This window comes from Centruroides vittatus, unplaced genomic scaffold (assembly GCF_030686945.1).
Source record: "Centruroides vittatus isolate TY-2023 unplaced genomic scaffold, ASM3068694v2 contig_1031, whole genome shotgun sequence".
NCBI lineage: Eukaryota > Metazoa > Arthropoda > Arachnida > Scorpiones > Buthidae > Centruroides > Centruroides vittatus.
The window spans coordinates 47,976-62,801 of record NW_027120669.1 but is presented as its reverse complement, the minus strand read 5'-3'; the positions used below and the strand labels follow the sequence as shown (position 1 = coordinate 62,801).

At 36.1% G+C, this 14,826-nt stretch overlaps 3 protein-coding genes across 3 annotated transcripts in view; 1 reads left to right on the top strand and 2 right to left on the bottom strand.

The window, feature by feature from the left end:
* Nucleotides 1–285, bottom strand: part of LOC136990725 (clavesin-2-like) — a 34,061-nt gene extending 33,776 nt beyond the window's left edge. Inside the window, exon 1 of the mRNA XM_067289150.1 lies at nucleotides 127–285. The gene's annotated coding sequence lies outside the window, so the exon portion shown is untranslated. The remainder of the gene's footprint in view (nucleotides 1–126) is intronic.
* Nucleotides 286–3,467: 3,182 nt separating this feature from the next.
* LOC136990833 (dual specificity protein kinase CLK2-like) overlaps nucleotides 3,468–14,826 on the top strand; it is a 56,706-nt gene continuing 45,347 nt past the window's right edge. The window contains exon 1 of the mRNA XM_067289282.1: nucleotides 3,468–3,602. The gene's annotated coding sequence lies outside the window, so the exon portion shown is untranslated. The remainder of the gene's footprint in view (nucleotides 3,603–14,826) is intronic.
* Nucleotides 5,751–6,999, bottom strand: LOC136990841 (uncharacterized). Its single transcript, XM_067289295.1, has 5 exons — nucleotides 6,818–6,999; nucleotides 6,628–6,744; nucleotides 6,385–6,545; nucleotides 5,930–6,278; nucleotides 5,751–5,828 (listed from the first exon to the last, which is right to left on the bottom strand). Exons 1-5 carry the CDS (start codon nucleotides 6,986–6,988, stop codon nucleotides 5,751–5,753), a joined length of 876 nt encoding a protein of 291 aa, XP_067145396.1. The 5' UTR covers nucleotides 6,989–6,999.

The following is a 14,826-nucleotide window of genomic DNA, read 5'->3' as shown; positions in this document are numbered from 1 at the left end:
ACTTTGTGGAAATTATTGAAAAGTCTTTTATGATTTCATTAATATTTTTTGTAAACATGTACAGTACCCTTTTGATAATATGGGGTAAGTTTCTACTGTACGATCAATTAGAAGATACCAACTTACCTTTCGTTTATAAACGGGCTAAGCTGAGATCACCCGTTATTATTCAATCTATATAAACGTTTAATAAATACTGAAATTATTAATAAAATGAAAAAGTTGCTATTGATAAGTCTGTCATCTAAAACCATTCATTTTTAACAATTAACTTAGTAGTACCTCTGGCGGATAAAATGATTACCAACCTAACCGATCCTAATTCAAAATGTTTACGCCTTGTTCTGAGTTATTATTGTTATTAACAGATGGCTGATGTGTGTTTCGTGGTTAGAAAAAAATTGATTGGATATGTCATTTTTAATTCAGATTATATATTATGTTACGTTTAAATTGTATATTCGAAAAGTTTTAACTCTTAATTTCGGCTGTGAAACTATGAATAAGGTGAAAAATGTAACATTTTTACAGTAGAATAATTTTTTAAAATTTACTTTCTGTACACATTCTGAATGGAAAAAATATGAAAACTATCCTGGATAAAAGTAACTTTTTAAAAATTTATATGAAACTCTAAGACATATGTCCACGTCGATGGCGAGTTTGAAAAGTTTTTCAAACTGTTTCATTTTATTTTATTTTCGTCTCTTTCCGTCCTGTATCACTAAAAGGGTCTTTTTTCAAGTGCATTGTGAGTTCGACAAGGCTCGTAATGAGACCGTCTAGGTGATGGTTGATGGAACCCAATTTCTAGGACAAACGTCCCCGGGTCGAATAATCCCCAGGAATTTTTCGGGGGGTGGTCACTTCGGATATGTCGGGCCCCGTCCCTCACCACCCGGTCGCCCCATTGTGGGCATGGCCGAACCCATAATGGGCCTTCTAAAAGAGGCCCTCTTAGTGCCCACAGGGCGGAAAGAGTTTAAAAAAAAGGACAAATGTCCCGTAAAAATTTTCTAGTGTTGTTCGGTACCGATCCCGAGTCCCTCAGAGCAGCCAATTTCGCCGTCTGTACTAATAACTATGAAATTATATGTTTTTTACGATCACAAATATAAATGAAAAAATTGGCTCTAATCATCGCGAGTTTTTTAATTTATTTTATTTTAATTCTTTCTTCTTGTAGACCATAAAATGCATTTTGCTTTTTTCATATTCATCAAGATAACCAAGTTGTAAGGAACAGGGATCTACATAGCGTACCCGTGTTTTATAACTCCTCAAAAATTACCCTTGAAAATTTTTAAGACGATCAGACCTTCAGAATGGTGGCGGAACGTTGACCGGTTTGACCATCTAGAGGATCATCGTAAATAGTACGGTCTGAGAAGTCATTCTTCATTTATCATTCATGTTGTTCAACTTCGCTATGAACTCGGCCTCCTGTATTATACAAAACGTGAACCCCTATTGTATATAGATTTAATATCTTTGTGTTATTCGTATTTGACATCGTCAACCTCTCCCTTTCGATCGCATTGATGACCAGACATCTGAAGTGGTAAAGGCACCAGCCTGCCACTCTAGAGAATCTTAGTATCACAGAATTCCACAGGGCTGTCCATAAATGACATTCACATTGGAAGGGACGGAGGGGGTCATGACAAGTTGGACAAAAGGGAGGGTTGAACTTCAATGGAAGTATGTTTTATTCCATTAATTTTTACACAATTTATACATTTTATTATGCATAAAGTAATAAAGATTCTGACGGTGGTTGAGTTTTGCTGGACGTCCGAAGGGGAGGAGAAGGGTTACGGAAACTTGGGACAAGAGAGAGAATAAAAATTTCAAGAAAAATGCGAACATAATTTATGAACAGCCCCAATATACTATTTGGAAAACGTTGGTTTGGCTTTGGTTAATAATCGGGTTTTTGGATTTTTTTAATATATATACTATATGGAATTCAACATTTTTTTGTTTTATCAAAAAAAAAAAAAAAAAGGCTTAGTGTCATGTTAAATTAATTGCATCTGAAGTAGTAACCTCAACTTTACCCTCACAGTATCATGTAAAATGGCCGGATGGCCGAGCGGCGAAACGGTTAAGGTCGGTTTGATTTCGGGTCCCCAGAGCGGCAGGCTCGCCGCTCTGGGGACCCAAAATCAAATCTGGACGAGTCGAAAAATCCTCAGGAATTTTTCGGGATGGTCGGTACGGATAAGTCGGACTCCGTCCTTCACTACCCGGCCGTCCCGTTGTAAGTCTGGCCAAACCCATAATAAAGTTGCTAAAAGAGGTTCTCTTAGTACCCACATAGGCCGGATGGCCGAGCGGTAAAGGTGGCAGCCTACCGCTCTGGGGGACCCGGGATCGAATCCGATCGGGTCGAATAATCCCCAGGAATTTTTCGGGGGGTGGTCCGTTCGGATATGTCGGGCCCCGTCCCTCACCACCCGGTCGCCCCATTGTGGGCCTGGCCGAACCCATAATGGGCCTTCTAAAAGAGGCCCTCTTAGTGCCCACAGGGCGGAAAGAGTTAAAAAAAAAAAAAAAAAGTACCCACATAGCGAAAAGAATTTTTTTTTTTTTTTTTAAAGTATCATGTATAGACACGGTTAATATTTTGGATAATTATAGAATAAAAACACTACACCACAAATTAAATAAACAATTATGACTAAAGTACATGTCGTCAGATAAACATCGAAATATTATCCGTTCGTAACCTTTTTTTTTTTTTTTTTTTTTTTTTTTTGTAACTCTTTCCGCCCAGCGGGCACTAAGAGGGCCTCTTATAGCAAGCCCATTATGGGTTCGGCCAGGCCCACAATGAGGCGGCCGGGTGGTGAGGGACGGGGCCCGACATATCCGGACGGAACCACCCCCCGACGGTTAATATTTTGGATAATTATAGAATAAAAACACTACACCACAAATTAAATAAACAATTATGACTAAAGTACATGTCGTCAGATAAACATCGAAATATTATCCGTTCGTAACCTTAGGACGAATAGAGTCATTTAAAAAAAATCTATGCTAAACTGAAGTTTTTAATACAGTAAAATTTATTAAATTGAAACATTTTTAAAAATTAAGATGCGTAGAAAATTGGTGGATTAAAAATGAATTTGTTACACCGATAATTTCGTTATTCGGGTATTCGTTACAACATTTTATTACATTAATACTCAGTTTTGTAATCTTTGTGTATATTTTTGCTAGAGGTTATAGTTTAAAACTTAATATAAATTAATTTTAAAGCATTTACTATTTAATAGATACGTTATTTAAAATTAAATTAATTACGAATAATTTTTATTGTACAGGTAATTGATAATGTAAAAGAAAAAAGCAACTGTATACTTCGAACGTGGTAACAACGTCATTGCGTTTCGTCACAATGCGCTTGCGCATGTAGTAGAATCAATTTCCTGATACATTTGCGTCAAAAATTCTAATCGGTGTTAGGGTTACGAGAAAGTTTTAGAAAATTTCAGAAAGGAAGAGGAAAGTTTCGTCAAAATAAATCGTATAGTCAGGTTTTCACGACGGATTTTCTGTGGGAGAAGTTAAACGGGATTAGAAGAAGAAATGTAAGTGTTATTAGTAGTTATAACGAAGATAATGTGGCTTAGGCATCCGTAATAAGCCTAACGTCGAATGTGTGACGTAATTAGATGGTAATCGACTAAATATTTAATGTAAAATCAAATAGTCTTACACGTTAAATCTTTATATAAATACATCCTTTAATAGTTTGATGTAAATTGTATTCGGTTAAATAATGTCGGGATGATTTAAGTTTTTAAATTTCATCGGCCATCATTGATATCCCAATTCTAGAATATGATTTCTAGAAAATTCTTATAAATTTACCAAGAATATATTATTATTGATAGAAAAATATCAATAATGATATATCTTTCCATACATTTAAGACACATAATTTAAATAATGTGTATCTTATATACAAGTGATGTCTTTTCTTAATCTTATTTTTGTATTTGAATGATTTAATATAGTAAGGAAAATGTATAATTTTATGTTTGTTCGTTGGAAAAGGTAACCGCCCGCAATTTATTGTAGACCCCCCCTGTGCGATCAAATAATGTCTAATGAACCACACCCCTACGGGCGACCCTTCGCGAGATATAGCCCCCCCAAAATCGGGCCGCGCGCGATCGGCCGATCGGGTGGTGAGGGCTATACCTACGTCACTTCCGGTCACGTGACACCTACATATACCAAAAATTTGTTTGTTTCATCGCACAGGGGGTCTACAATTTGGGTCGGTTCTCGCCCTCTCCTTACCAATTAATCATCGAAACGAAATCAATATAAACGAGCGAGAGTAACCTCGTTGCCACCTTTAATACCACTTAGGCGACCGATGTGAGTAAAGTAAGCGATCGGAACGACTTAAACTAAACATCTAAAGTAACTAAACTAAACTAAACAAAACATTCCGTAAAGTCCTATATTTCGATCATTAATATTAATTATAGTATATAATATAATAAAATAAATTAAAATATTGATACGATTTTAGTTTCCGTTATAAAGATTACTTAAAGCAATAATTTATTCGTTAGTTTTGAGTACCAACCATTTATTGCTATATTAATATTTTAATAACGTCGATAATTATTAATAAATAACTTTACCAACTTTAACGAAAATAATACGCATTTTTATTTACCCTCAAAATCGGGTTGCGCGCGAGGTCGCGACGCGCGTCGCTCTGCTGAGTATCGCGCGCGAGGTCGCGACGCGCGTCGCTCTGCTGAGTATCGCGCGCGACTGTAACCGCTCGTAAACTCACTAACCATTTCCGGCTTACCCATTTGGGTAATTCTCTCTGAACTGATTATGAACCCAATACACGTAAGTTAGATCACGTCAATTGACTGGCGCGCTGCTAACCGAAAAGAATCACACATTCTAACTGCCGATGTAAAAGGCGAAAAAAACAGATTCTACACTAACCTTCAAAAGCAACTCCTCTTGCGTATCCCGCGACGTCTTTTCGCTAGCTTGCGACGCATAGCCTCTTCGTGATGTGATCGAGAGGTCGCTGGTTCCCGCCTCGGCCCGGTCCTGGGGATCGTTGACGAAAGTGCTGATGGCGCCCGATGTTGTCTGAAAACTTATAATCCAAGTTTCAAATCCGACTTATAGTTTAGTTCACACTGAGCGAATATCGAAAGCCAATGCGAAAAGTACCCGATTTTTACCCAGCCTATCATTTGCAAGCAAGCAAAAACATGTCGAAAAACAAAATGGCCGTTTCCGATATTCCGTCGTTAACCACGTTTGTTTATTTATTGAGAAAGAAAGATACGTCGAAAAGAAAACGATGCTGGGTGAGAGGAATATTAAAATTCCGTAATTACAACATTTACTCTATTGCTTAGGAAGTTTCTGTAGCCATCTTGAAAACAAGAACCACGTGACAACTAGCGGGAATACGAGTGGTGGCGAAATTTTTTCGCTAACGAAAAACCTCAACTGTTCCGAACTTCGAAGCGATTCACGAAATGGTAAAATTCGCCGGAAACGACGTCATGTCTGACGTGTTATTCGCTCTGCTTTTCGCATTCGCCAACGAATCACGCTCAGTATGAACTAAGCTTAACTGCCGATGTAAAAAGAGAAGAAAACAGACACTCACCCTCACAGCGCCTCCCCTGCGTCTCCCGCAAGAGGAGGCGCTGTCCTCTCGCTATCTGGCGACATCTTGGTTACGATGCACAGCCGCTGGTCCCAGCTTCCGCTTGATCTTTCTGGTCGACGACAAAGGTGTTGGTTGCGTCCGATGCCTGAAAAATCACATAATCCAGGTTTCAAATCCGCAAAGAAGTATCCTTCGGTCACGCGCACTTCACTACACAAGCTTCGGTACACAAGCTTCACTACTCACTGGGCGGTCTTCATCCTCCAGCTGTTCCTCTTCGTCGCTGTCGGGCACGTGGATATCGCTATATGGCTCGTCAGGCGGCAGATCTTGGTCCGCGGGCACACCGATCGTCAGGAGTTGGAGACCCTGGCGACCGGGACCTGGGTAGACGGCTGCGATATGCTCAACAAACTGCCGGAATTTTGCCGCTGTTGTTGGCAACTTAGACAGGAACCGCGTTCTGTATACGTAGCTGCACGTGTAACTCTGCAAGCTCCTGTCCGTGCGGAGGGACTTGATGGACCTCTTCAGCCAGCGATGTCTACACTCGATGTTTTGAGTGTGGGCCTCAGAATCTTCGCTGTTGACGAATCTACGAGAAGAAAAAAGAAAAATGTCACTTTTCGGTATCCTTCTCAAAACGCTCATTCATTTCTTTTTTTTTCACTTAACACATAGCACAGTATCATCCTCCTTACCTCCCGGGGCCCTGCTGGCTGTGATTCACGGTCTTATGTTCCGAGAAGCCCATCGTCGTACAGCCGCGATATTGGGGCGCGCTGTCGGAAAGCACTATGGAACCAGGAGCTATGTATCTGGACATGTAGCTCCAAAGAACGCGCCTGCTTTTGTTCTCCACCTGAAAGAATACGAGAAAATATAACACAAAACTTCCACTAAAAGTAAATAATAACAGGAAATAATGTTTCGTTACTACTTACATGCCAGTACATAACTTCTTTCGTTTCCCGACAATAGGCACCAAATATAGTTATTTGGGTGCCTTTGGTTATGCGCCCGCGGTTGTACTTTCTTCTTCTAGTAAAAGTTTCATCAATCTGAAAAGAAAAACATATGTATATAGACATAGACGGTATATCGGCGAAGTCAGAAACTTGGATCGATCGTCACCTCGACGTGCAGGCCTTTACCGCCAAGCTGGTGATTTTGATTGTTCGAGACGAAAATCTCCGCAATTTCCCGGCAGAAGTTATACCAGTCTACCGCTGTTTGACGTGACACGCCGCATTGTGAGGCGGCGTCGGTGACCGGCAGCTTCAGGACCCATGAGAATATAATCATAAGCACCTGTTAAATACAAAAAAAATAAATTATCTCAAAACATACATCATCTTTACGATCGAATTAGAGAAACACGTAACGTGACGTGAAACCGCCGATTTTGTGGGTGTTCTCCCCCGACCCTGTTAAACCCCTTACGGCTACTTACTTTCTATTGTCTTAGATGTGAGTCATCAACTCCCAAGGGTAGGGTTAAACAGGATCATTCCAGAATGGCGAAAGACAAAAGAACAAAGGAACAAAGAAAGAAGAAATACGAAAAATATAATATATCCAAAATATGGCATACTGCAACGATATTATACCTCTTGAGCAGAAAGCTGAGCGCCTTCAAAAAATGTATTCTTTGTACAAGAGAGGCTACCACTGCACATGGGCCGCCAGACAAAGCCACCTGTCCGCCTACGCATTTTTTTTCTTTGCGATAGTTTTTCGCAGCGGTAGACAAATCCAAACCTCTCCGCTGGTGCCGGCTCTTTCCTCATCGCGCCTGAAAAATACGACAAATTGAATTAGCTAACAGATACTTGCGTACGGCACTTTTGTACAGGAGGAAATCAAGGAAATTTTACCTCCACACTTAGAACACGACGGTACAAAGCCGGTCAGGTCCGGATGGGGCACAAGTCCCACCATGTGGCAAAATTTCTCGGCGGCAAGTTCGTTGGGGAAGTACGCTGCAAAATTAAAACAAGTTAATCGATTAAAAATCTCTTCGGTATCCACGACGGGATTCTCCGAAATTTGTTCTGGCATCATGTTCAAAGGCATGTTTGAAATGATAAGGACTGATATACAATGTTGCCAGATCTGGATTATAAAGTAACAGTTGTGCTTTAAAAATAGCCGAATTGAACTATTTGTAGCCCAAACATAAATATGAATTATTTTGTATCTATGCACTTTTGCTAATGAAATAAGTTACTAATGAAATTCTTAAAGTTAACATTAGGAAAAAAATATATCTGAAATTTTTTAAGATGTATTTCCAATTGATGTCAATTTTATCTTGTCAAAGAGAGTCATTTGTGGGCTGGGTGACTCATTTTTAACTTCAGAGTCTTCATTTTGAACTTAAGAGACTTAGTAAGTTGCGTTGGGTAAGGATAAGGGTTTTTTCTAACTATTTCCGCCCCGTGGGCACTAAGAGGGGCCTCTTTTAGCAAGCCCATTATAAGTTTGACCATGCCCACAACGGGGCGATCGGGTTGATGAGGAACGGGACCTGACATATCCTGAAGGGCCACCTCCCGAATAATTTCATGGAGATTTTCGGGTCCATTCGAAAAAATTCGAGAAGATACTTACATCACGGCGTTTACTAACTTGCGCATTCACAACTTCTAAATTTTCATTCATAAAACCACGTAATGGACCCCGAAACGAAACTGTCCGCGCAAGGAGAACTCCATGTTGCTTTCCACCATAAACTACTGCTACAAGCGGCAAAGATGGCCGCTTGTAGCAGTAGTCGGCACCCACTCCGACAGGAATTTAGGAACGCGTTCCGCAAGAATGTTTAAACTTAAACATATGCCGCTGGCGCAAAGGAATAAAAAAATGCACTCCTTGACCGCTCGGCATCCGACCATTGGATAGGTTAGGTTAGGTAGGTCCGAAATATTGGGCTTTTTTTCCATAAAATTTAATGCAAATTGTACACGGAAAATATTTTGTCTATTTTTCACAAACTTATACTCGTTTCTGCATTGCGCACGTTTTTCTATATCTGAAATCAATCCTTCGCGTTGCAAAAAAGCTACCAAAATTATTTCGCAATTACAAATATCAATAGGCCTATACATCACTCTTTAAATACAAATGAAAACGAAAAAATTATGAATGATCGCTTAATCCGCGTAAAAATAACTTGTTTTGGCGCGAGAGAAAATTGATCGGATAGTTCGAATTTATCTATGTATATATGTTCATGTCCCGCCAGTAACTTTTGATCAAAATAAAGTATTAATTTAATGAACGCACGATTAGTTCTCTCAAACAAAATCACATGTGATCAGTAATAAACGTAATCTATACTCTTTTATCTAACACATACCCATATTAATTTTATATACAGTATCTTAAAATGAATTAGCAGCTCCTCACCTTTCTTTTCGGCTGGTTCTTTGTGATGGATTGACAAATAAATAAGAAAAATCCACTAACCATCAAACAACTTTCTTTTAATCCAAAAATAAAGATTTTTAATAATACATACAAATTAAGTTTTACATAAAAACAGATTTAAAAGAAATCATGTACACACTTTTTAAAATATTCTATTGTTATTACAATTTTTAAAATACGATTTCCATATATTGTAAAGTTTTATTCGTTTCTTTTTAATAAACGATTCTTTCTTTCTGTGAGTATCGGGGGTTAAGCATCAAAGCTTAACCCGCGGATAAGTCGATAAGGTGTCGGCGATATACAAGTAATCACCCACTTAATTTATCAAATAAATTTAATGAAAACATTAACTAAATGGTAACATACAAAGAGAAATATAAAATAGGACGTTGGAGGAGAGATGTCGGCATTCGAGGCATTTAAGGGAACTAATCCCTTTTTAATTTCCGAATTAGATATAACTAACTCGCGGTCAATGGAGGGGGAGAGAGAGAAAGGTTTTAAGTAAATAAATCTAAGTTTACCTCGCTGTTCGTCTTTGCCTAGATGCGTAGAGTGAACGGAGTTGATGGTGTTGACCAGCCGTTGTCAGCTTGTTCGGACGCCGCCCCGACAATTGGGTGCGAGCCCCTTTTATACCATTTTTGAGGAGTGAGAACTGTCATACTGTCGATGATTTGTACGCGCACCTGTTAGTCGGGCTAGTGTCTAGATCTAGCTAGTACGGACCACGTGCAATCGGGAAGTTTGTCTGATGACAGCTCTCACCCATCAATTAGCATCTAACTGACAATAATTTCTACAAAATAGTAAACAGTCTTGATATTGTTTATATCAAATGTCGCGCTCGACGACGATCGAGGCAATTTATTGCACTTTTGTTTAGATTTTAATATACATTTGTTGCGGCCACGTGTCACGTGTAGCCAAAGAGGGATGAGAAACATCGTCTTTTCCCGTCTTGTAAACTCTATCGTCTATCGTCAAACAAATGGTGGTTTTTTCTCTTATTGATATACAGTATAGTTCAACAACTATTTCGAGAAGATCGTCTTGGTCGTTGCCATCACATTTCTTTAATTTACTGTCGGTAGTGAAGTTTTTATTACTAGCATAGATGACATATCAGGATAGATTCTGAAGTGGAAATAAATAGTATTAACATTTCTTACATGAAAAATATTACTATTTAATTAAAATTAATCATCACTTTTTACTATTTATTAAATTATTATATAAAAGTTAATTATACTATAAATAAACTATTTTGTATATTCCATTTTACCTAAACATGTATATTTTAAAAAGTTATATAGGAGTCACGTGACTGGTACCTCGTACGAGACACCATAGGTACGAAAGCGAAGTCACGTGACCGGAAATGACGTACGCTAGTCGTGTGTGCTACATACTTAAAAGCGAGTCTTCGCCGCGAGTTAGCAGAGCGACGCGCGTTTGCAGTGCGACGCGCGTTAGCAGAGCGACGCGCGCCGCGATCATCGCGCGGCCCGATTTTGGGGGGGCTATATCTCGCGAAGGGTCGCCCGTAGGGGTGTGGTTCATTAGACATTATTTGAATCGCACAGGGGGGTCTTATATACAAGTGAGGGGGGTTCCCCACCTTATCCCTGTATTTGAACTGCCTTACTCTAGTAAGGCCAATGTATAATTTTATGTTTGTTCGTTGGAAAAGGTAACCGATTGCAATTTATTTAGACTTTGACTGGTCAATTATATAGGATGAATATGATAAAACTTCTCTAACTTGAAGGTTTGAGAAGTGGGAAAAAACTTTGAGTTACGGTTGATTTGAGTTAGAGAACAGTAGAGTGAAAACTGCCATTCTGAATAGATTTGTGTTTTTACCGCTCTTGCATTATATGAAGAATACAGTGGGTGATCGGTTAATGAACAGTTTGGACTACAAACATCTCATGGAATAAACCCAAGAAGAAGCGACATAAAATAGTGAATGCCGATTGATCTTCCCTTGACTTTGGGCAACAATTTGAAACTTTTTGTAGCATGGGAGATGTTGACATCGACACTCAACCTGGTATATACTGATTGTATAGTATTCCTCCAAACTTTGAAACTCTCCCTTGTAATTCCAGCCTTTTATTTTTCTGACAAAGAATTTTTTATAGTATTTGCGAGACTGTCGGGCAGGCACTCGTTAAGTTTTGCATCAGTTTTTATTTTCGAAAGTTGGGAGTATAATAGCAAAGGTAGAGAGTGGGCAGATGTCTGATGTTGCTGGGCAGTATGGCTTATACAGATCTACAGTAGGCTGCAGTTCAATCTTATCTAGGAAAAATACAGTATAATCAAAAAGACTCAAGCAGGAATAACAAAAATTAAATCCGAGAAATAAAGAACATTGAAGAGCTCATAATGGAAACTGATCTAATGACAGAATGCCAAGAACTCCAGGTTGAGGTTAATAGGCTTAGGGATCTCTACAATGACAATGCTATTAATTAATTCCGAAAAATCCTGAAGAAGAGAGAAAAGCAGTTGACATTGGACAGATTTTTTAACGCCCCACAAACAGATAAAACATGACTAATAAAAATGCAAGACTGTGTATATATGTATTTTTATTATTACATATAAATAAACTTAGTAAAAAGTATATAAGTTTTTATTTTGGGGGTTTCCAGAATGAATAATTCAAATTCCCATAAAAATTTAAGGTAAATTGATAATTCAGATAGCGAACACAGTCTTGGAATGGATTATGTTCGTTAACCAATCGCCCACTGTATTTGATAATTTTGTTTTAAACAGCCTGTGTAACACCTTTTGGCAAAATGTTCAATGTAGTGGAATTGAACAGTTCTTTGAATACATCTTGTTGAGGATCTCTTGCTTTGAACTGGAATGATGTCTACAAATGTGTGTTGGACAATAGATACAACTGACTGAAAATTTCATGGAAATACATTAATTAGGATCAGTTTGGATAGAATAAATATTAAAAAATTTGAGTGAAAAGTTGAAGGTAACATAAATCAGTATCGGAGGAACATGATAATCTTCGACTTGAGAAAATTTGAGTTAAGGAAATTCAAGTTGAAGATATTAAGTTCCTATGCTGTTCTATTGAGATCAAGTGCTTCTTTTCTTCAAGTTAGAAGAAATATTCAAGATACAGATGTCTGAGTTAGAGAATTTTTACTGTAGTTATCTACTATTATTAGATTACAGTATTGTTACTTTGTTGCCAAGAAATGAATGCATGTAATTGTAATTTAACACAATGGTGATTAAAAAATATACAACAATCTTTTTGGTTAGAAACTAACAGAGAGAGTAATTATATTTATATAATGTTTAAATTTGTTATAAATATTAAACAATATCTGCATAAATGTGTTTCTGAGACTTGTATACATTTAAATGACATTTTCTGCAAATATTCTCTTTATTTATTGTAAATTTATTCTATATGTCAATTTATGATTCTGACTCTTGGTTTAATAAATTTAATTTTGTAATATAACTGGCAATACTTTTTCATAAACCAAATAATCTCTGTAATTAATCAGGCTATTTTTCACATTAATAATTAGATATTAAGTAATTTGATATTAGAGGTAGACATTAAATTAAGCATGGAAATTAATAATTATATCATCATTATTATTATTAATAGATTGGGTTTAGTGATACATATATATACACACAATACTTGTTGTCGTTGAAGACCAATGTTTTAGTATATCTTAATGTGAATAAAAATTGTCATCTGTTCATGATAAGATTTTAGAATTAAAGATAAGTGCATTTTAGTCGAATAATAACCTTGAAACATCATAAAAAATTAAAATTGTTAAAATTGTGTTTTAGCTGAAAACAAATTATTGTAAATTATTTAATATCAAATCCAAGTTTCATAACTTGTTATATGACGGTGTAATGAATTCTTGTGTTCTCAAAAATTTGATTCAAAACAGAATCGTTGACTTAATTAGGTCAGAAAAATCAAATGATGAACAAAGCATGTATGTTAAACATGAAACTAAATTTCCAGAATATTTTTAGGCTAAATATTAAGCTATTTTTTAAAATTATTATATGCTTTTCATCAGATTTTGCTATTAAATTATAAAAATTTGACCTAAATCATATAAGTAAATATTTTTAAAATAAAACAAATATTCCTTACATGTGCATAGAAAATGCAGATTACATCATAATAATTCAGATCACACACATACAAAAAATAAAATAGTCCTAATAATTGTTAATTGTGTAAATACATTAAGCATTAAAACTGAAATTACCATTAAGTTAAATAGCTTTAAATGTGTGTATTTCATAAATAAACAACCTTTATTTTCAAAAATCAAGCACAAATTTAATGAACAGACATATTTTTGGCCTATGTATAGGCCAAAATTAAGATTGTTTCTTTATGAATTGATCTTTTCTCCAGTTTTAAGAAGTTATGTTCTTTTATAAATGTGTGAATTGAATTTCTTAGTTTTTGGGAATTTTAGTCATACAGAAGTTATAACACAAAAATTCTTCTACAACCTATGATAATTAGCAGTCTCAGGTTATTAAGCTGATTTATCAAAGATTTAATACAGCTGGATTCTCATGCTGAATATTAAATAGCAGGAAGGAAAATTCACTGTGTATGGTGTTATTTATAATCCCATACACAATGAATTTTCCTTCCTGCTATCAAAGATTGTAATGTGGATTTTTATTCAGTTCTGAATCAGTTAAATTGTTTATAAAAGGTAAAATCATACTAACTTTCCTACTATGGTATTTTTAAAGAAAAATATCCTGGAGATGAAAAAGACACTTTCAAACTATATCTTGAATCTTTGTAAGTATTCCTACATTCCTTACAAAATACTGCTTGAACTTAGAACATCTAAACTTGAATTACAGTGTATTTGGAGTTAGCAGAATTTAAATGCTAATTTACACATGTATTTGAAAATCTGGAAGTGGTCCGGCCCCAATTAATCCAGATTTTCAATACTGTAGTGTGTATCAATTTTATTTTGTAATATGAGTGAAATATCTACAGAATTCAGTGGCATCAACATATGTTAAAATATAATGAAGCAGTATAGAAATAAAAATTCCTAGTAAACAGTATTATGATTTCTGTATTGAAAGTGACAGTTAAATGGATCACTCTAACATTATAACTTCAGCAATTAATTAAAAAACAAACATTTTCAGCCTCTTTGAGGCCATCTTCAGGCATTGTTCCAAATAAGATGAAAAACCATTGATGATTTCAAACTTGTTTTGAAGCACATCCTTAAACTTTTTCTTCTATGGAATGACCAATGTTTGAAATTTCCAATGTGTTTTTTTTTTATTTTATTTTAAAATGATGTCTGAAGATTGTCTTAAAGATAAGGCTTGAAAACATTTGTGTTTAATTACTGAAGTTGTAAGGTTAGTGTGACATAGTAAAGTTTTATTGAAATGGATTATATGCTACATAAACTAGTGCTTAACTTTTCAATAAAAACAATTATTTGTGGTTACCAAGCTATTGACATACATGGAAAACAGGAGTAATATCTTGTAAAAATCTAACATTAATAAATCTAGATAATTAATTGTAGACTTGCAAATTTGGTCAATATTAAGCTTGATTACTTATTCAAGGTTTGAAAAATTTTAAATGTTTACTATAACTAACCAACTGTTGAAATAAAATTTGTAGT